This window comes from Hemitrygon akajei, chromosome 5 (assembly GCF_048418815.1).
Source record: "Hemitrygon akajei chromosome 5, sHemAka1.3, whole genome shotgun sequence".
NCBI lineage: Eukaryota > Metazoa > Chordata > Chondrichthyes > Myliobatiformes > Dasyatidae > Hemitrygon > Hemitrygon akajei.
In genome coordinates, this window is record NC_133128.1 from 51,098,128 (window position 1) to 51,121,152 (window position 23,025).

A 23,025-nucleotide genomic window follows, 5' to 3' on the forward strand; every position below is an offset into this window, starting at 1 on the left:
TAGCATGAGCTTTCCTTTAGAGAGCAGGATTTCCTGAGGTTGAAGTATTCTGGTTAAGGTCAAAGTTCAGCAAAGAGGCTGAACACCAAATGTGATAAAGGAAGGCAAAGTCAAATCTCTTCTTTTAACCCAATAGTTACAAGATGGAAAGTAAAGACAATCAGTCAGAGGCGTGCTTTGCTCCTCTTCTGAAACGTCAGGGAGTAGTTGGTGTCCCTGATTCAGATTCAGTTTATTGTCATTTAGAAACCACAAATGCAATGCAGTTAAAAAATGAGACAACATTCCCCCAAAATAATATCACAAAAGCATATGACAAAACAGACTACACCAGAAAATCCACGTAACATTTGGCAATCCCCAATCCAGAGTCCGGAGAGGCTGCTGCATATTAATATCACGCTACCGTCTAGCGCGTTCCCTGGAAAGGAGCTCCAAATCCACCAGACAAAAACAAAAACTAAAGCTACAAGACCTGCACAAAACCACATAATTACAACATATAGTTACAACAGTGCAAACAATAGCATAATTGATAAAAAAACAGACTATGGGCACAGTAAAAATAGTCCAAGATGTGGAAGGACTGTAAGTTCAAAAGAAATCACCACGGTTTCCACAAGTCCCCAGGGTCCCGACAGACTCGCCATCCCACACTGGTGGCAGAAGGGAGTACCCTTGCTATGGACTTCCAAGGCGCCGCCCGACTCAGCCTCGCAGACGCAGCACACACCAAAAGCGACCTGAGTCCGTCGAAAAGACTCCGAATCCGTCGAACCTCCGAGCCAACGACCATCCCCTCCGGCACAGCTTCTCCGAGCACCATCCTCTGCCGAGCATATTAAGACGGCCCCACCAATGGCCATTGGCAACGCGACCCCGAGGACTGGGGGCCTGTTCTTCCCAGCAGAGTCCCGGACCTCACAGCAGCAGCAGCAACGAAGAAGGTCTTCCTGGAATTACCCAATGTTTCTCCGTGCTTCCACGTCCGTTTTCAATCGATCATGATTGCGCATGGCACCCCACTTCACAAATAACAGATAATCAGTTACGGAGTGGCCGCTGCAAGCTGCATCGCGCCGCCACCTGATGACTATGTTTGCAGGAAGTGTATTCAGCTGTAGGTCCTCTGAAAGTCTATGGATTGGTTAGAGTGGCTATTAGACATGCTCCGGAACATAAACATGGCAGAAAGTGTCATAAATTGGAGCGTCAGGGAAGTGAGCACACTATATATTTAGCCAGATCATAGATAGGTGACCACCAGGTGGGACAGTCAGTCAGTATAGAAGTACTTTGTAGCTGTTCTCCTCTCCAATTAATATACCACTTTGGATATATTTGGGGTTTGGTCTCCTAACAAAGCAGCAGCAGCCAAATCAGTTGCACTGTGATTGACTCAGTTGTACAATGGAGAAAGACAAAGTCTGGACAAGCAGCAGTGACAGGTGCTTCATTGTCATGAGGATAAGTATGCAAGTATGACTGGGATTGTGTGTTGACCCCTTAGTTCCAAGGTTAGAGATATCTTAGAACAGCACGGAACATTCTGAAAGGGTAGGGTGAGTCACTGGAGACTGTAGTCCAGGTTGGCAGTAACCACCTAGGAAAGAAGAGAGATATAATCTAGTGAAGGGAATTAAGGGAGGAAAATAGAAAGTACAAAGATGGGACTTCTACATTTGTAATCTCATGGTCTTCCCTAGGCCACACACAGTTTAGAAATAGGAATATAGAAGTGAATGCTTGGCTAAGGAGCTGGTGCAAGGAGAGCACTTAAGATATTTGAGGTCTCTTCTGGGGCAAGAGTGATCTGCACAAGAAGGGGGGGTTGCATTTGAACTGGAAGGGGAACTATATAATGAAGTTTCCTCAGGCTACTCAAGCAGGGGGCAAATAGTGAGGTGGGCGTAGGCCCAGAGCAACAGTAGAGCAGGTAGGAGTTAATAGAAAATCCATTGAGCAGAGCACACAGAAACAGATGAGGGAAGATTAAGAGGGCTGGTAGTCTTAACTGTTTATTTCAATGCAAGAGACCTCACAGGTCAAATGAATGAACCGAGAATATGGATTAACGCAAGCAATTATGATATTGTTGCAGTCATGGAAATGAGCTAGATGGAGGGTACAAGACTGACAGCACAATATTCTAGGGCAGGGGTTCCCAACCTGGGTTCATGGACCTCTTGCTTAATGGTATTGGTCCATGGCATAAAAAAGTTTGGGAACCCTTGTTCAGGAGATAGAAGATTCACATGTGACGGGGAGGTGGTTTACAAAAGGGAGATGAGCAAATTATCAGGCAATATATCCTGGGGGAAAAGCAGTCAATGATGCTGGATGGATTCATCTTAAAAATAAGAAAGGAGCAATCACTTTGACATTACAGTGGAGGTCTCCCAGTAGTAAATGGTAATTAAAAGAATAATTAGAAGAACAAATCAAGGTAGGATGTAAAAACAGTAGTAATAGTTGGGGGAGCAACACAAAATGCTGGAGGAACTCAGCAGGTCATGCAGCAACTCTAGAGAGGAATAAACAGTTGGCGTTTCAGGCCAAGACCCTTTATCAGGACTGGAAAGGAAGGGGGAAGAATCTGAAGTGGGAAGGTGGGAGGAGGGGATGAAGTACAAGCTGGCAGATGATAGGTGGAACAAGGTGGATGGGAGGGGAGATGAGGTGAGAAGCTGGGAGGTATTAAAGGCTGAAGAAGGAGGAATCTCACAGAGGACAATGGACCACGAAAGGAAGGGTACCAGAGGGAGGTGATGAACAGGTGAGGAAAAAAGAAGAGATAAGAGGGGAGCCAGGATGGGGAATGGAAAAAGGGAGAAAGAAGAGGCAGTAGAAATTACCAGAAGTTAGACAAATCAGTGTTCATGCTGTCTTATTGGAGGCTACTGAGATGGAATATGAGGTGTTACTCCTTCAACCTGAGAGTGGCCTCCTCTACTGCCACAATGAGGCCATCGATAGACATGTCAAAATGGGAGTGAGATGGGTGGCCACCACAAAATCCTGCCTGTTGTTGTAGATGGAGCAAAGATACTTTATAAAGCAGTCCCTCAATCTACGTTGGGTTTCCCCATTGTAGAGGAGGCCACACAAGGAGCACCAGATATAGTTGATGACCCCGACAGACTTGCAAATGAAGTGTTGCCTTACCTGGAAGTAATGTTTGGGGCCTTGAATGGTTTTCATGAAGGAGATGAAGAGGCAGATGTAGCACTTGTCCCTCTTTCTATAAATTTGAGGACATTGTGGAAGTTGGTGGCAAAGTTGTTGAAACTGATGAGCTCAGTAAGGGTAGGAAGCAGTGCATATGTTCACCGATGTACTGAATAAATGAATGAAATTAATTTATTTCCGTCAGTACAAACATAACAAAAAGCATCATTTACAACAATGGTTTCATAGGACAAAATTGCAACATAAAAACATAGATATTCTTTAAAACAGACCAAAAGGGTGTAGGCTGAAGCTACAGCTTATTATGCCTACCCCTCTTACTTATACAGCAACATATTTGGCATCAATCATCACATCAACAACAAAATCCAATTCCAAATGTCATTTATTTACATTACTCCCATTCATTTTAAATCATGTATTTTATATTTGTAACCATATAACAATTACAGCACAGAAACAGGCCATCTCGGCCCTTCTAGTCCATGCTGATGCTTGCTCTCACCTAGTCCCAGTGGCCCGCACTCAGCCCATAACCCTCCATTCCTTTCCTGTCCATATACCTATCCAATTTTACTTTAAATGACAATACCAAACCTGCCTCTACCACTTCTACTGGAAGCTCATTCCACACAGCTACCAGTCTCTGAGTAAAGAAATTCCCCCTCGTGCTACCCTTAAACTTTTGCCCCCTGACTCTCAAATCATGTCCTCTTGTTTGAATCTCCCCTACTCTCAATGGAAAAAGCCTATCCACATCAACTCAATCTATCCCCCTCATTATTTTAAATACCTCTATCAAGTCCCCCCTCAACCTTCTACGCTCCAAAGAACAAAGACCTAACTTGTTCAGCCTTTCCCTGTAACTTAGGTGCTGAAACCCAGGTAACATTCTGGTAAATCTTCTCTGTCCTCTCTATTTTGTTGATATCTTTCCTATAATTCGGTGACCAGAACTGTACACAATACTCCAAATTCGGCCTTACCAATGCCTTGTACAATTTTAACATTACATCCCAACTCCTATACTCAATGCTCTGATTTATAAAGGCCAGCATACCAAAAGCTTTCTTCACCACCCTATCCACATGAGATTCCACCTTCAGGGAACTATGCGCCATTATTCCGAGATCACTCTGTTCTACTGCATTCTTCAACGCCCTACCATTTATGATGTATGTCCTATTTGGATTATTCCTACCAAAGTGTAGCACCTCACATTTATCAGCATTAAACTCCATCTGCCATTGTTCAGCCCACTCTTCTAACTGGCCTAAATCTCTCTGCAAGCTTTGAAAACCTACTTCATTATCCACAACACCTCCTACCTTAGTATCATCTACATACTTACTAATCCAATTTACCACCCCATCATCCAGATCATTAATGTATATGACAAACAACATTGGACCCAATACTGATCCCTGAGGCACACCGCTAGTCACCAGCCTCCAACCTGACAAACAGTTATCCACCATTACTCTCTGGCATCTCCCATCTAGCCACTGTTGAATCCATTTTACTACTTCAATATTAATATCTAATGATTGAACCTTCCTAACTAACCTTCCGTGCGGAACCTTGTCAAAGGCCTTACTGAAGTCCATATAGACAACATCCACTGCCTTACCCTCGTCAACTTTCCTCATTACCGCTTCAAAAAATTCAATAAGATTTGTCAAACATGACCTTCCACGCACAAATCCATGCTGACTGTTCCTAATGAGACCCTGTCTATCCAGATAATTATATATACCATCTCTAAGAATACTTTCCATTAATTTACCCACCACTGACGTCAAAATGACAGGCCTATAATTGCTAGGTTTACTCTTAGAACCCTTTTTAAACAATGGAACCACATGAGCAATACGCCAATCTTCCAGCACCATCCCCGTTTATAATGACATTTGAAATATTTCTGTCAAAGCCCCTGCTATTTCTACACCAACTTCCCTCAAGGTCCTAGGGAATATTCTGTCAGGACCCGGAGATTTATCCAATCGTCATAGTTTCCATAACTTCCCTACTTGTTTCCCTTATTTTACACAATTCAATATCCTTCTCTTTAGTGAATACTGAAGAAAAGCAATTGTTCAAAATCTCCCCCATCTCTTTCGGCTCCACACATAGCTGTCCACTCTGATTCTCTAAGGGACCAATTTTATCCCTCACTATCCTTTTGCTATTAATGTAATTGTAGAAACCCTTCGGATTTATTTTCACCTTACTTGCCAAAGCAACCTCGTATCTTAGCTTTTCTAATTTCTTTCTTAAGATTCTTTTTACATTCTTTATATTCCTCGAGCACCTCATTTACTCCATGCTGCCTATATTTATTGTAGATCTCCCTCTTTTTCCAAACCAAGTTTCCAATATCCCTTGAAAACCATGGCATTCTCAAACTTTTAACCTTTCCTTTCAACCTAACAGGAACATAAAGATTCTGTACCCTCAAAATTTCACCTTTAAATGACCTCCATTTTTCTATTACATCCTTCCCATAAAACAAATTGTCCCAATCCACTCCTTCTAAGTCCTTTCACATCTCCTCAAAGTTAGCCTTTCTCCAATCAAAAATCTCAACCCTGGGTCCAGTCCTATCCTTCTTCATAATTATATTGAAACTAATGGTATTGTGATCACTAGACCCGAAGTGCTCCCCAACACATACGTCCATCACCTGACCTATCTCATTCCCTAACAGGAGATCCAACACTGTCCCGTCTCTAGTCGGTACCTCTATGTATTGTTACAAAAAACTATCCTGCACACATTTTACTAACTCCAAACCATCCAGCCCTTTTACAGAATGGGCTTCCCAGTCTATGTGTGGAAAATTAAAATCTCCCACAATCACAACCTTGTGCTTACTACAAATATCTGCTATCTCCTTACAAATTTGCTCATTAAATAATTTTTAAACTTGTTAAGTGTAGTGCATGTTTTTAAATTCTTACTAGAACTGTTCCATAGATTCACCACTCTGACTGAAATACAATGATTTTTTACATTTGTCCTTATCCTTTGTTTCTGAAATATACGTGTTCCTCTCAAATCATGTTGACTTTCTCTCATTTTAAACAACCTTTGGATACTTTGTGGTAGCTGTCCATTTTTTACTTTATACATAATTTGTATTATTTTAAAATCTTCAAAATCTCTGAATTTTAAAGTATTTAGTTGAATAAATAGTGGAATGGTTGGCTCATAATAACTTGTCTTATTTACAATTCATATAACTTTCTTTTGGAGTAGAAAAATTGAATTTGTATTTATTTTGTATGTATTTCCCCTTACCTCTACACAGTAAGTCATGCATGGGACTATAAGCGAACAGCATAATGTATACAAAGATTACTGATTTAAGAAATCTTGCAGAAAGAGTTTGGGAGCATTACTAGAGTATGCTTGGAATATGAATTGTTTCATGTAGCCGGAGAAAAAGCAGCATAGCTGGGATCATGCGAGTGTTCATGATGACATTTTAGGTTTGGAGAAAGTGGGAGGAGCCCAAAGAGAGATTGTTGAGTGTGAGAACCAGTTCCCTCAGAAAGAAGAGGGTGGTGGGGGAGCGGAATTGATTTGGTTTGTTGTCTGTAAAGAAGCAGAGAGCTTTTTGGCCCTCCTCATGGGGCTAGAAATGTATATGGACTGGACGTCCAGAGTAAAAGTTAGGTGATCAGGGCCAGGGAACTGAAAGTGACAGTGTTTCAGTTTGGAGACAGACTGTCTGCTGACATATTTTAACCTGATTCTCTCAGCTTTCTTGACTAGATCTCTTCCACCTCCCCCACACCCCCCCCCCCCCACCCCCATCACTTTTAAAGTCCCTTTTCTCAGTTTCTCTGATTTCTCCACATCTGTTCTCAGGATGAGGCTTTCAACTTCAAAATGTCTTAAATGTCCTCCTCCTTCAAAGATTGTGGTTTCTCTTCCACTGTCCTCACCTTCAACTCCTCCATTTCCCAGATATCTGCCCTCATCCCATCTTCCCGCCACCATAACAGATAGAGTTCCCCTTTTTCTGATCTCCCACCCCACAAGTCTCCGCATCCAGCACATCATTCTCTGTAACTTCTGCCATCTTAAACAGGATCCTACCACTAAATTCATCTTTCCATAGCCCCACTTTCCATTTTCCACAGGGGTTGTGCACTCTGTGACTCCCTTGTCCATTCGTCCCTCCCCAATGTACTCCCACCTAGCACTTACCCCTGAAAGATTAACAAGTGCTACACCTCCCTCTTCATCTCTCAAACAATCCTTCCAGATAAGGAACGTTTCACCAGCAAGTCTGTTGGGGTCATACACTGTATAGGATGGGAAACAAAAGACATCCAGTTGGCAACCATTCTGTGGGCAAAAATGTCTTGTTAATGAGAAAGGTCAGAGGAGAATGGCCAGACTAGTTCAAGCTGACGGGAAGATGACTGTACTCAAAGAACTGTGTGTTACAACAGTGGTATGCAGAAGAGTGTCTCTGAACACACAACACGACACACATCACGAGTAGATGGGCTACAGCATCAGAAGGCCATGAGCATACAGGACACATCTAATAAAGTGGCCACTGAGTGTAGAGTGGGGGACTATTGTGTTGAGCACTTCCGTTCCATTTGTCATAACAGGCAGGATTTCACAGTGGCCATCCATTTTAATTCCACATCCCATTCTGATGTTGATAAATAGTGTCCGCTACTGCCGCAATGAGGCCTCTCAGGTTGAAGGAGCAATACCTCATATTCCATCTAGGTAGCTTCCAATGTGATTTCTCTAACTCCCAATAGTTTCTCTACTCTCCTCCTTCCCTCTTATTCCATTCCCCATTCTGGCTCTCCCCCACCCCCTGATACCCCTTCTCTTCTCACCTGCCCATCACCTCTTTCCCTTTCTTTCATGGTCCACTCTCCTCCCCTACCAGACTCCTCCTTCAGCCTTTTTCTTTCTTCACCTATCACTTCCCAGCTTCTCTCTTTATCTCCCCTCCCCTGGCTCCACCTATCACTTGCCAGCTTGTACTACTTCTCCCCCCCCCCCCCCCCACCTTTTTATTTTGGCTTCTTCCCCCTTCCTCTCCAGGTCCTGATGATTTATTCATTTCCATAGCTGTTGCCTGACCTGCTGAGTTCCTCCAGCATTTTGTGCATGTTCTCTGGATCTCCAGCATCTGCAGAATCTCATGTTTATGTTAGTAATAGCTTGGGATTTTAACGTCCAATATTAACTGGGTTTGCCTGGGTAGTTCCCAACTACCTATCTGCCATGGACCAATACCATTAAGCAAGGGATCTGTGGACCCCAGGTTGGGTATTCCCAGTCAATAATAAGCAAGATTAATTGCAGCCTATAAGTTTTTAAGTTGTACATAGAATCTCCTGCTGGGGATGATAGTCTACTTGACCTTGATTTAGGGGATGAGATACGCAGATTGTGGCGGTTACCTTGGAGCAATGATCATAATTCGATAAGTATTAACTCTGATTGTAGTGTTAAGGTACTAATTTTAGTGGTCCAAGATAGGACCTGACAGAAGTAGATTGAGAATGGAAAACAACATGTAAGTGAAAGCTGTTTAAAGGTGAATATGTCCCTGTAAGGATAAGAAACAAGAATGTTAAGATAAGGGAACAATAATTAACAAAGGAAATTGATGGTTTCATCAAGGAAAAGGAGGAAATACAGTGGATTCCGGTTATTTGGGTCATCGGTTGCTACATCGGGTTAAGAATTATAGGTAGAAGGTAGAAGAATGGGGTTTAAATAAAATCAGCCATGATTGAATGGATGAGCAGAATCAATGGGCAGCATGGCCTAATTCTCTTCCTGTGCCTTCATTTCCAGCTTTTACTCTCAATTCAATTGTTTGAAAATTCTTAAACCCCTGCCTGTCAGTCAAACTGAGAAGAATTTTCCTGTAATTAAACAGGAAAACTAGAACTATTGTCTTCAGACCAGCTCTGCATATTATTAATGTAAACAATAACAGCCTCTTAAACTATCCACGACACCTCCAACTTTAGTATTATCCTGCAAACTTACTAACCCACCCATCCACTTTCTCATCCAAGTCATTTATAAAAGTCACAAATTGCAGGGGTCCCAGGAATGATCCCTGTGGTACACCGCTAGTTACCAACCTCCAGGCAGAATATGCTTTATCTGCTACAACCTCTACCTTCTGGACGTAAGCCAATTCTGAATCCATACAGCCAGGCTTCGTGAATCTATCCCTCATGACCTTCTGGATGTGCTAACCATGGGGAACCTTGTCAAATGCTTTACCAGAATCCATATGCAGTACATCCACTGCACTGTCTTCAATTTGTTGGTCACCTCATCAAAAAACTCAGTCAGGCTGTTGAGTCATCTCTAATAGGACTATGTTTCTCCAAATGCTCATAATTCCTATCCGTAAGAATTCTTTTCAATAGCTTGCCAACCATTGATAAAGACTCACTGGTCTATAATTTCCTTATTACTCTTGAATAATGGAATAACGTTTACCATCATCCGGTCCTCCATTCCACTCCTGAGAGCAGGTAGGATGTAAATATCATCATGAATGCTCTAGCAATCTCTTCCTTTGTTTCCTATAGTAACCGGGGTCTATCCTGTTTTGGACAGGAGACTGGTCTATCCTAATGTTTTTCAAAATCTTCTACACTACCTCTTTCTGAACTTCAACATGCTCCAGCACATTGATGTGTTCTATGCTGACTTCACATTCGTCAAAAGGCCCTCTCATAGGGAGGGGGAGAAGGTTCTTGGGAAACTGAAAGGTCTGAAGATAGATAAACCACTTGAACTAGATGGTGTACACCCCAAGTTTCTGAAAGAGGTGGCTGAAGAGATTGTGGAGGCATTAATAATGATCTTTCAAGAATCGCGGGATTCTGAAATGGCTACGGAAAGACTTAAATTAGGAGAATAGGCAAAGAAGTGGCAGATGGAATACAGTGTCTGGAAATATATGGTCATGCACTTAGGTAGAAGAAATAAAACGGCAGACTATTTTCTAAATGGAGAGAAAATTTAAAAATCTGAGGAACAAAGGGACTTTGGGAGTCCTTGGGCAGGATTCCCTATAAGTTAATTTGCAGTTTGAATCTGCAGTGAAGAGGAGAAATGTGATTTTGGCATTAATTTCAAAAGGGCTAGAATATGAAAGCACTGGTGAAGCCTCACTGGGTGTATAGCAAATAGATATGGGCCTCTTGTCTTAGAAAGAATGTCATGCTGTGGCTTTATAAATTGGTCAGACCACACTTGATTGTGAGCAGTTTTTTTTTAGCAGTTTCTTATCTAAGGAAAGGTGTGCTGGCATTGCAGAGGATCCAGAGGAGTTCACAAGAAGATTCCTGGAATGAAAGGGTTAATGTATGAGCTGCATTTGAAGGCTTTGGGCCTGTATTCGCTAGAATTTAAAAGAATGAGGGGTTTCTCATTGAAATCTGTCAAATACTGAAAGGCCAAGATAGCATGTATGTGGAGGGGATGTTTTCTATAGTAGATGAGTCTAGGAACTTTATATTCCTCAGTGTTATCATTTCAGAGGACCTGTGCTGGGCTTAGCATGTAAATGCAATTGCGAAGAAACCATGGCAGCCTCTCTACTTCCTTAGAAGTTTGCTGAGATTTGGCAAGGTATCCAAAACTTTGATAAACTTCGATAGGAGTGTGGTAGAGAGTATATTGACTGGCTGCATCACAGCCTGGTATGGAAACACCAATGCCCTAGTATGGAAAATCCTACAAAAAGTAGTGGATGTAGCCCAGTCCATCACAGGTAAAGTCCTTTCCACCATTGTGCACATCTACATGGCGCATTATCACAGATAAGCAGCTGCGTCATCAGGGACTGCCACCACCCAGGTCATGCTCTCTTCTTGCTGCGATCAAGAAGAAAGTACAGGAGCCTCAGGACTCTGACCACCAGGTTCAAGAACAGTTTTTACCTCTCAATCATCAGACTCTTGAACTGGTGGGGATAACTTCACTTGCCCCACCACTGAACAGTTCCCTAAACCAATAGACTCACTTTCAAGGACTTTTCATGTCATGTTCTCAATATTTATTGTTTATTTATTCACTTTTTTTTGCATTTGTATTTGCACTATTTGTTGTCTTTTACACATTGGTTGACCACCCTATTGGGTGTAGTCTTTCATTGATTCTATTATGGTCATTGGATTTATTGAGTATGCCTGCAAGAAAACTAATCTCAAGAGTTGCCTGGTGACATATATGTACTTTGATGATAAATTTACTTTGGACTTTGAATCAACTAAACTTTCTTGACCAACATTCCATTCATTGTTCACTCACTGAAATGCTGCTGCGCACCTAGCCTTTGATCCAACATAGCTGGAATTTTCTTTTATATAATCTTTTAAAGTCACACAATTTTAGGCCATGCAAAAATTTCCTGTTCAGAGCAATAGTTGGTCAGTGCAGCTGTAAAAAAAAATTACAGGGAATGTTGCTTCCATGCAATACTTTATGAAAGGCCTTACTGAAGTTCATGTAGAAAACATCCGCCACCAATCCTGATGAAGGGTTCCGGCCTGAAACGTTGATGGTGTAAATACTGCCTGACCTGCTGAGCTCCTCCAGCACATTGTCTGTATTGCTCTTGATTTCCAGCGTCTGCAATACCTCTTGTGACATTGCCTTTCCTTCATCAACTTTCCTGGTAACCTCCTCAAAAATCTCTTTTTAAAAAATTAGTTAAAAATGACCTACAATACACCAAGTTAATAGTGCCTGATCTATCCAAATACTTGTATATCTGGTCCTTATGACAAAAGAGCAGAATTAGGCAGAAAAAGGGAGTTGAGAGAGATGATAGATTAGCTATGATGAATGGTGAAGTCCGATGGCCCAAGGATGATAATATCGAATGCCAAGCTGTAGTCGATAAAGAGCATCCTGATGTATGTATCTTTGAGCTGTCCAGATGTTCCAGGATTGATTGAAGAGCAAATGAAATGACATCTGTTATGGACCTGTTGTGCCGGTAGGCAAATTGGAGCGGATCCAAGTCGTTTTTCAGGCAGGAGTTGATATGTTTCATCATCAGTCTCTCAAAACACATTATCACCATGGATGTGAGTGCTACTGAACGATAGTCATTGAGGCAGGTTACCAAGTTCTTCTTAGCCACCAGTAAATTTGAAGCAACTGGGTACCTCAAACTGGGACTGCCAAAGTGAGAGGTTAAAGATTGCAGTGAGCACTCCAGCCAGTTGATCAACACAGGTCTTTAGTACTAGGCCAGGTACCCAACTAGGACAGATGTAGGTTCACCCTCCTGAAGGATGCTTTCATGTCAGCCTCAGTGACTGAAATCACAGTATCATCAGGGGCCCTGGGTGTTTGTACTGGCAGCTGTCACCTATGTCGCTTGATTTCACTTTGTAAGAGGTGATAGCATTCAACCCCAGTCACAGCTGTCGAGCATCCTTCGCTGATTCAAGTTTCGTTTGGAATTGCCATCTCTCCCAAGCTGTCATTCCGGAGATTAGAGGTCACTTGGCACTCAAGATGAGTAGTAAATTGGATTTGAAAGTGTCTTTGCGGGAGTAACCAAGGAGTGGTAATAGATGGTTGTCTTTCTGACTGGAGGCCCGGACGAATGGTGTGCCACAGGAATCGTCACTGTATCTATTGTTGTGTGTCATCTATATCAATGATCTGGATGATAATGTGGTGAACTGGACTAGCATATTTACAAATGGCACCAAGATTGAGGGCACATTGCACAATGAGGAAGGCTATTAACACTTGCAGCAGAACTGGATCAGATAGTAAAATAGGCTAAAAAAATGTCAGATGAAACTTAAAGCAGGCAAGTATGAGGTTTTGCACCATGGCAAACCATGGTGGAACTTAAACAATGAACAGTAGGACACTAAGCAGTGCAGTAGAACAGAGGGATCTGGGAGTACAGTTCTAGGGTCATAACGAGAACTTTCCACACATTGGCCTTCATAAATCCAACTATTGAGTACAGGAGTTGGGATGTTGAAATTGTTTAAGACATTGATGAAGCCAAATTGAGAGCATTGTGTGCAGTTCAGGCTTTTTCTCCTGAGATTGGATGGGACAAGAACTATAAGTCATAGGTTAAGAGTGAAAGAGGATCTATTTGTTCATTCAGAGGGTGTTGCAAGTATGGAATGAGCTGCCAGTAAAAGTGGTGGATGCAGGTTCAGTTTCAAAATATAAGGGAAGTTTAGATAGATGGATCGATGGAATATGGAGAGCTATGGTACAGGTGTGGATTGATGGGACAATGCAGAATAACAGTTTGACATTGACTGAATGGGCTAAAAGGCCTGTTTTTGAGGAGTAGCACTCTATGACTAACTGGGACAAGCTCAGGTAGACAACTCATTTTTGCACAGACGAGTTGGCCTGAAAGGCTTGTTCCTGTGCTTGTATAACTCTGTGAGTCTATGATATCCACTCTGACTATATCAACACAACCAATCATCAAAAGAATGTGTTCTCAAAATCTATTCATAATGCACAGGAAGTTTAAAAAAGCAGCACGCCTTTATTTGCCTATTATTCTAGTATCTGCTTTGTGGGCACACAGTGGTACAGCTAGGTGATCTACTTTCTCACAGCTCCAGTGACCTGTGTTTGATCCTGACCTCCCATTACTATCTGCGTGGAGTTTGCACGTTCTCCCTGTGATCGTGTGGGTTTTCTCTAAATGCTCAGATTTCTACCATAAGCCAAAAAAAAAATGTGTATTGGTAGCTTAACTAAACATTGTGGTAGAAGAAGGGCAAAGTTGATGGACTATAGGAAGATTGAAATGGATGATGTTAAGATCTGTGTGGGTGTTGTGTGGTCATGGTGGACTTGTTGCATTGAAGAACCCGTTTTCATGCTGTATATGCATTATTTACTCAGGCTGCACTAAAATAATAGAATGGAAATGTGTATGATGCTGCATATGCTCTTTAATTTTAGACTTGTGTGGTTGCAACAAACTGGTAACATATTTGATTACATCAGTTGGCTTGTATGGGAAACGTTAAAAATCATGCCATCGTTGCTGTAGTGGACATTATTACAATAAGAAGATAAGTATTTAAGAAAGCTGTCCTTCTAAATGTTTTTTCATTTCATAATATAAAAATGCAAAGAGTAGAACCTTTAGTCAAGAATTACTGATGTGAATCTCTGCCAATGCAAATAATGTACATGCAGGCTGTACAGCACTGGTTTCGCATTACAGCATCAGAAGATCTGTTGTAAACTTAAATTCGCTGGACATATAACCACAGCACAAAAAGAGCATTACTTATCTTTTCACCCCAGTTTATTTCTTTGAGCTCAGCCAGTGAGGGAACTTGGTACTGACACCAGGGGGAGAAGCGATATCATCCCTCTGGTAGCTCAAACAAGTTCACTACTCGACTTCCAGAATTGTTACAATTTATAAGGCCATCAATAGAGAAGAACAATCAGTTCGATAGACATTCCAACTACTCAAATAGAGCAAAAGTTCATTATTCATTATACTTTATTGTCACCAAACAATTGATACTAGAGTGTACAATCATAGTGATGTTTGTTTCTGCGCTTCGCGCTCCCTGAAGTACAAATCGAAGTAAATATAATAAAGATTTAAATTATAAATCATCATTAGAAAAATAGAGAAGGGAAAGTAAGGTAGTGCAAGTCAGGTTCAGATATTTGGAAGGTACAGCCCAGATAAGAGACTCCACCAAATTTAAGCTTTAATTAAGAAAGGAATGTCCTGTCTTATCTCCATCAGCAACTGCCTTTTGTCGAAACCAAAAGGTGTAAAAAATCAGGAGACGTCTTTTGTGGATCTGTGTGAGCTTTAACCCTTATCTCACTCCAAAGAAGCAACTGTTGAGACATCATCTTAAACATGCCGTAGCCATTCACAAACCAGAATACACAGACACATTCGATACTCAACCTTAACCCTTATTTACAGGAATCTGAGAATCCCCCAATTCCCTTAAAACTTTATCACTGTCTCTAGATATAAACAAGCCAAATGTTGGATTGATATTGAGTTTAAATGAATGGAAAGGAAGTCCTTTTTAAGGTGCAAACACGAGGAAATCTGCAGATGCTGGAAAGTCAAGCAACACACACAAAATGCTGGTGGAACACAGCAGGCCAGGCAGCATCTATAGGAAGAAGCACTGTCGACGTTTCGGTCCAAGACCCTTCGTCAGGACTAACTGAAAGGAAAGATAGTAAGAGATTTGAAAGTAGGAAGGGGAGGGGGAAATGCAAAATGATAGGAGAAGACCAGAGGGGGTGGGATGAAGCTAAGAGCCGAAAAGGTGATTGGCAAAAGGGATACAGAGCTGGAGAAGGGAAAGGATCATGGGATGGGAGGCCGAGGGAGAAAGAAAGGGAGAGGGGAGCACCAGAGGGAGATGGAGAACAGGCAGAGTGATGGGCAGAAAGAGAGAAAAAAAGGTGAGGGAACTATATATATCAGGGATGGGGTAAGATGGGGAGGAGGGGTATTAATGGAAGTTAGAGAAGTCAGTGTTCATGCCATCAGGTTGGAGGCTACCCAGACGGTATATAAGGTGTTGTTCCTCCAACCTGAGTGTGGCTTCATCTTGACAGTGGAGGAGGCCGTGGATAGACATATCAGAATGGGAATGGGACATGGAATTAAAATGTGTGGCCACTGGGAGATCCTGCTTTCTCTGGCGGACAGAGCATAGGTGTTCAGCGAAACGGTCTCCCAGTCTGCGTCGGGTCTCACCAATATATAAAAGGCCACACCAAGAGCATCGAACGCAGTATACCACACCAGCCGACTCACAGGTGAAGTGTCGCCTCACCTGGAAGGACTGTCTGGGGCCCTGAATGGTGGTGAGGGAGGAAGTGTAAGGGCAGGTGTAGCACTTGTTCCGCTTACAAGGATAAATGCCAGGAGGGAGATCAGTGGGAAGGGATTGGGGGAACAAATGGACAAAGGAATCGCATAGGGAGTGATCCCTGCGGAAAGCAGAAAGGGGGGGAGGGAAAGATGTGCTTGATAGTAGGATCACGTTGGAGGTGGTGGAAGTTACGGATAATTATACGTTGGACTCGGAGGCTGGTGGGCCTCCGCACACCCCGCACTTCCCATTTCTACCTCCTACCCAAGATCCACAAACCTGCCTGTCCAGGTAGACCCATTTTCTCAGCTTGCTCCTGCCCCACCGAACACATTTCTGTATACCTTGACACTGTTTTATCCCCCCTTGTTCAATCCCTTCCCACCTATGTTCGTGACACATCTCACGCTTTGAATTTTTTCAATGATTTTAAGTTCCCTGGCCCCCACCGTCTTATTTTCACCATGGACGTCCAGTCCCTATATACCTCCATCCCCCACCAGGAAGGTCTCAAAGCTCTCAGCTTTTTTTTGGATTCCAGACCTAATCAATTCCCCTCTATCACCACTCTCCTCCGTCTAGCGGAATTAGTTCTTACTCTCAATAATTTCTCCTTTGGCTCCTCCCACTTCCTCCAAGCCACCCGCATGGGTCCTAGTTATGCCTGCCTTTTTGTTGGCTTTGTGGAACAGTCCATGTTCATCGGAAGGACAACTGGATGCACAGCAGAAAATCCACCTCAGACCCAAACTGTCATAAAAGTTATTTGGATCACTCTAATAGTTTTCATTAATGTTAAAAATGAAGTTATTCCTTCTATTTCCCCATTTTGGTTCCCAATTTCAAATAATGACATATCTTGATTTTCCAAATTATGGTCTACAGGTACTTACTATTTTTTTGTTGAATCTTGTAGGTGTTGGAAGAGATTTCATGCTATCCGGAAAATAATGATGCAAAAGAACTGAAGTGTATTCTAACAAGGCCTCATTTTATGGTACGTGAATTGTTCTGTTATCACACTTCTAACAAAGGTTGCATGATTGGCACTGAACATTGTCTAAATTACTAGGTAAATTAAAGTACTCAGTTATTTTAAAAATTGGTGAGTTTTTAAGCAGGTAAGTAGGATCTTTTTTGCTTATGCATTTTAAAGGGAAAACAAGTAGTCTGAGTTAAATTCTGATTCTCATTTTCAAGGAAGTCTATTTATGGAGGCCTTCTAGCTATTGTTTAAATATTTCAGACGTTATATGACAATCAACATCCCAGAATGTTTTTCCCAGTTAAAGAGCAGTGATGCTGTGATGTGATTTTGGAATAGGCAAAGAAGTTGCTTACTGTCACAAAAGACTGTTGTAATATGTACAACAAGGTTTGTTTGAACTCTGTTTCCTGGGTTGTTAATCAGATTGAGTTTGGTCTGAACAAATATGAGATCAAATATAAGGGTAAAATATACTGATGGTAGGACCCTTGAGAGCATTGATACACAGAGTGATCTATAGGTGCATGTCTATAACTCCCTGAGAGTGACCGCATAAGTAGATAGGGTGGTAAAGAAGGCATACACCATTATGGTCAGCGTGAATGAGCTCAACCTAAAGGACTTGTTTCTGTGCTATACAGCTGTATGACTCTTATGATCCTAAGTAGTTGGAACATTTAGACAGGAAGATATTCAATAAGCTAAAATTAAAATGAAGAAAGCATACTGTACATCTTAATGTTAAATTTAGAAAGGCAATTTTGTAAATAATACTGAAACTATTTGCTGTCTATATTCATAAATTTTTTGGTGTGGTTGTTTTGCCAAGCTGTTGCTAATTTACTATTTCTTGCAAACTAGCAAAGTGAAAGATAAAGCAGATGATTTTAGGTCAATGAACCTAATGTCAGTAGACAGTAACTAGTCCTGCCTTCTGAAATTACCAATCCAAATACACTGCATAGGAAGAACACTGAAGAACAATCACCTTGAGAACATTCTTTGAAATCTGTGAAAGCAATCTTTTTGTTGACTTTCAGATTACTAAACTACAAACACCATTTCCAGAAAAGTTGGGATATTTTCCAAAATGCAATAAAAACAAAAATCTGTGATATGTTAATTCACGTGAACCTTTATTTAACTGACAAAAGTACAAAGAAAAGATTTTCAATAGTTTTACTGACGAACTTAATTGTATTTTGTAAATATACACAAATTTAGAATTTGATGGCTGCAACACACTCAACAAAACTTGGGACAGAGTTAAAATAAGATTTAAAAGTGCACATAATGGGGACTTCCGGTAAGATGGCGATTGCTTAGCTGCTCCGAACTTTTGTTCCGTTATTGTCGCTATCTTTGCACTAAATGTCTCCATTTTTTAAACCTTAGTTAGGAACTTTTTCGGTATCTCTTACTTGCCTGTGAACACATCTAACTTATAATGTCTAGCAAGAGTTCTAAATCCGGGAGAAAGGAAGCTACGGCTCTCTCAGACAAGACCCGGGCTGCGCTCAAACAACTCAGGGACGAAATTTTAAAGGAATTCAAAACCGCTTTCAAACAGTTGGAAGCCAAACTGGATCGGATCAACGATAGAGTGGACAAACATGCTGAACATTTATCTCGCATCAATTCAACTTCTGAAGATTTAGAAAGTCGTGTTCGATACTTGGAAACTCTCTGTTCCAGCTTAGAGGAAAAATGTAACAAACTCCTTTCCAAAATGGTGGATCTCGAAAATCGCAGCAGACGCTACAATCTCCGAGTTCTTGGATTACCAGAGGCCACCAAACAGGGATCAACCGTGAAGTTTTTCGCCGAGTTTCTCTGTGAGATATTCGGGAAAGATTTGCTTCCGAACCCGCCTGAGCTCGAACGGGCACACAGGGTCTACGTTCCCCCCGGAATTCTGGGCTCCCGCCCGCGACCAGTAATCTTGTGCTTCCATCAATACCAGGTAAAACACAGTCTGATTATGGAGGCACGTCGCAGAGGTTCTTTTACTTTCCAGGATACAATCATTTGCTTTGTGGAAGATTTTGCACCCCAGACCTTAAAGATGCGCGCTGAGTTTAAAGGCGCAATGAAAGTGCTTTTTGATCGTGGTTTTAAACCCTCTCTTCACACTCCTGCCGATCTACGAATCAAGCTTAATACTGGAAAATACAAGTGGTTTAAGTCAGTGAAGGAAGCTGAAGCATTTGTGGCAAGTCTTCCGGCTATCCAGTCATCTTCGGAACCTGATCGTACCTCCTAAAATGGTGGATTTTACTTCTCGTAGTAAAATTACTTTTTCTGGACTCAGACTTTACTTGAATCATTCAGACATTATTCATTGAAACTCTAAGGGCTGTTGACAATCTCACCCTGGATTTGGTGTGTCTTTTTTAAATAGGCATTCTGTGCTTAATGTTTCCCTATGGACGTTTAAATAGTACTTGTGTAATCTATTTTATTCTTGTATAACTTTATCTACAGAGTTCTACAACTAACTCTAACTTGTTTTGGAGGTTTGAAGTCTTTAGTGAAGGCCTCCCTGTTTGTTGGTTCACAGTTTAATTGCTGATTTATTTTTCCTTTTTTTTAATATTTATTTCTTTTCTTTTCTTCACCCTTTTTTCTAATCTCTGAATTTTTTTCGCTCCTCTCTGTAAATGGTTCATAAATACTGTTCTTGAATTTATAATTTTCCCCTTCCTCCCCTTTTTTTTCCCCTTTCTCTTACTTTATTCTTCTATAATTTTTCGCGGGTAGGTTAGTTTTGGTTTTCTTCCGATTTTCTCTGTATTAAGGTTTATATTTCTGCAGAAGATGTTCTAATCTGTAGTTATGTTTTCTAGTGCATAAACTAGTTACTATTTGCTATAGTATTTATACGGAACTGCTGTTAATGACACAGATCTGGAAGTTGTATTTGGGTTAATTTTTTGGTAGGGCTAGCTACTTGTTTTGGTAGCTGTCTAGTTTTGGGTTGTGTGGATGGGGTGGGTTTTCCAGTTCCAACATCACTCACTGTATTTATTGTTTCTCTTTATTGCTCAGGACATGTATATGTTTTGATTTTACGAATCTATGTTTACATCTCTGCTCCCAGACTGCTATTGTACTGCTTGACTTTTTATATGCCTGCTGCCTTTTATGCATTAGTAATTGATAATGGCTAGTGCACTTAAATTCGTGAGCTGGAATGTACAGGGATTGAATCACCCTGTTAAAAGGAGGAAGGTATTCTCACATATCAAACAACTCAAAGCTGACATTGCTTTCCTTCAAGAAACTCATATTTGTTGTTTTGATAACTCCCGGCTTCTGTCAAAGTGGGCGGGTCAGCATTTTCATTCATCCTTTGCCGCCAAAGCTAGGGGAGTCTCCATTCTTATTAACTCAGATATTCCTTTTGAACTCCATAATAAAATATCTGATACAAATGGCCGTTTTATTATTGTTTCTGGTAAACTATATAACACTAAAGTTGCACTAGCAAACCTGTATGCCCCCAACTTTGATGATGTTAACTTTTTTGAATGGTTTTTTTCCTCACTACCAGACTTAAACTCATACTCTCTTATACTGGGTGGTGACTTCAACTGTTGGTTGGATCCTAATCTGGATCGATCGTCCTCTGTTACCAGATCACCTACTAAATCTGCCTTAGCTATTCAATCGTTTCTCTCTAATTTTGGTATCTCTGATATATGGCGTTTCCTTCATCCTACTGAGAGAGATTATTCTTTTTTCTCACATGTTCACCATACCTTCACTAGAATTGACTATTTCTTACTCGATAACCAACTTATTCCATTTGCCCACTCTTGTGACTATCAGAGTACACTGATTTCTGACCATGCCCCAATTACTCTCTCTCTGAACTTTCCTGATCTCCCTCAGAGGAATAAACACTGGCGGTTTGATTCAACTTTATTATCGGATGATGATTTTTAAAAATTTATTAAGGATCAGATAACCTTTTATTTTAACACTAATACATCACCTGAAGTGCCATCCCAGATTGTCTGGGATGCCATGAAAGCATATCTGAGGGGTCACATAATCTCTTACACAGCAAATCTCAACAGAAGATCCTGTGCAGATCGATTAGACCTCATTAACCAGATTAAAGAATTGGATCAAATATATGCTCAAACTAAGAACCCTGAATTATACAAGAAGCGCGTTGAACTCCAAACTAAATTTAACCTTCTGTCTACTCAACCTGTCGAACGCCAACTTCTCGAAAGCAAGAGTCGCTTTTACATTCATGGGGATAAGTCTGGTAAATTCCTAGCCAATCAGCTGAGGCGTTCCAAAGCCAAACAACATATTACAAAGATCCGGAAGGAGAACGGAGACTTTACATCGGATCATTTAGAAATTAATAACGCATTTAAAAATTTTTATTCTCGGCTTTATTCCTCTGAATCTTTGAATGACAATATCTCTGTTGATCAATTTTTACAGAATCTGAATATCCCTTCACTTTCATCTGATTTTAAAGCCAAACTCAATGCGCCTATATCATCAGAAGAAATATCTTTTGCAATTTCTGCACTGTCCTCAGGGAAATCTCCTGGACCTGATGGGTTCCCTGTAGAATTTTATAAATCATTCTCTTCACTTCTTTCTCCTCAGTTACTTTCAGTATTATCTGACTCGTTCAATTACGGCAAATTGCCACCCTCTTTCAATGAGGCATCTATTATTCTTCTATTAAAAAAGGGCAAAGACCCAACAGAGTGTTCCTCGTATAGGCCGATTTCTCTGCTCAATGTTGATGTAAAGATCTTAGCTAAAGTGTTGGCTCATAGATTAGAAACCGTTATTCCCTCCATTATCTCTGATGACCAAACAGGCTTTATTAAAAACCATCTCCCTTTTTTTAACATTCAGCGTTTATTTAATATCTTATACTCACCTCCAACTGAGATTCCTGAATGTGTTATTTCCCTCGATGCGGAGAAAGCATTTGATCGTATAGAATGGAACTACCTTTTTGCAGTCTTAGAAAAATTTGACCTCAGTCAAAGTTTCATCTCTTGGATCCAATTGCTGTACCTGTGTCCTACTGCTTCTGTTTTAACTAATTTTCAGAAATCCCAAGTATTTAATCTCAGACGTGGCACCCGTCAGGGATGCCCCTTAAGTCCCTTTCTCTTTGATTTGGCTATAGAACCTCTGGCGATAGCATTTCGAAACTGTCCTGAATTGACTGGGATTTGGAGAGGGGGTGTTGAGCATAAAGTTTCTCTTTATGCTGATGACTTATTACTCTTTCTCTCAAATCCGTCTACATCCTTACCTCTAATGTTTTCACTTCTTGACCAGTTTAGCCAGCTCTCTGGATATAAACTTAATTTACATAAGAGTAAACTTTTCCCAATTAATAAAGAAGCACAAGAACTAACATTTCGTGATCTCCCTTTTAAAGTAGTCCATAATCAATTTACTTATCTTGGAATTACAGTCACAAGGAAGTTTAAAGATCTCTTTCGTGAAAACTTTGCCAATCTTTCATATACTATAAAACAGAGTCTGGTACAATGGTCACCTCTATCTATGTCTTTGGTAGGTCGTATTAATGTTGTTAAAACGTATGTTCTCCCCAAATTTTTATACTTATTTCAATCTATCCCAATTTTTATTCCTAAATCTTTTTTTGATTCCTTAGACTCTATTATTTTGTCATATCTGTGGAAGAATAAGCGCTCTAGAATTAATAAAATCCATCTCCAAAAATCTAAAAAAGAGGGTGGCATGGCTTTACCTAACTTTCGTTTATATTATTGGGCAGCTAATATATGTTGTGCTACCTTTTGGTCTTTCTTCCACAGCCAACCCGAGTGCCCTAATTAGGTGGCAATGGAGTTGAGCTCCACTAAAGAATTATCTATCTCTGCACTTCTTGGCTCTGCACTCCCTAGTAGTCTGCCCAGATCAATAGCTAAT

The 23,025-nt window shown here is 40.9% G+C and overlaps 1 protein-coding gene across 12 annotated transcripts in view; it reads left to right on the forward strand.

Annotated features, from left to right (window-relative positions):
• Positions 1–23,025, forward strand: part of caska (calcium/calmodulin-dependent serine protein kinase a) — a 462,337-nt gene that overhangs the window by 374,893 nt on the left and 64,419 nt on the right. For all 12 annotated transcript variants that reach the window (XM_073045522.1, XM_073045523.1, XM_073045524.1 and 9 more), the window contains one exon: positions 17,005–17,085. In XM_073045522.1, coding sequence (XP_072901623.1) covers positions 17,005–17,085 — 81 coding nt within the window. The remainder of the gene's footprint in view (positions 1–17,004; positions 17,086–23,025) is intronic.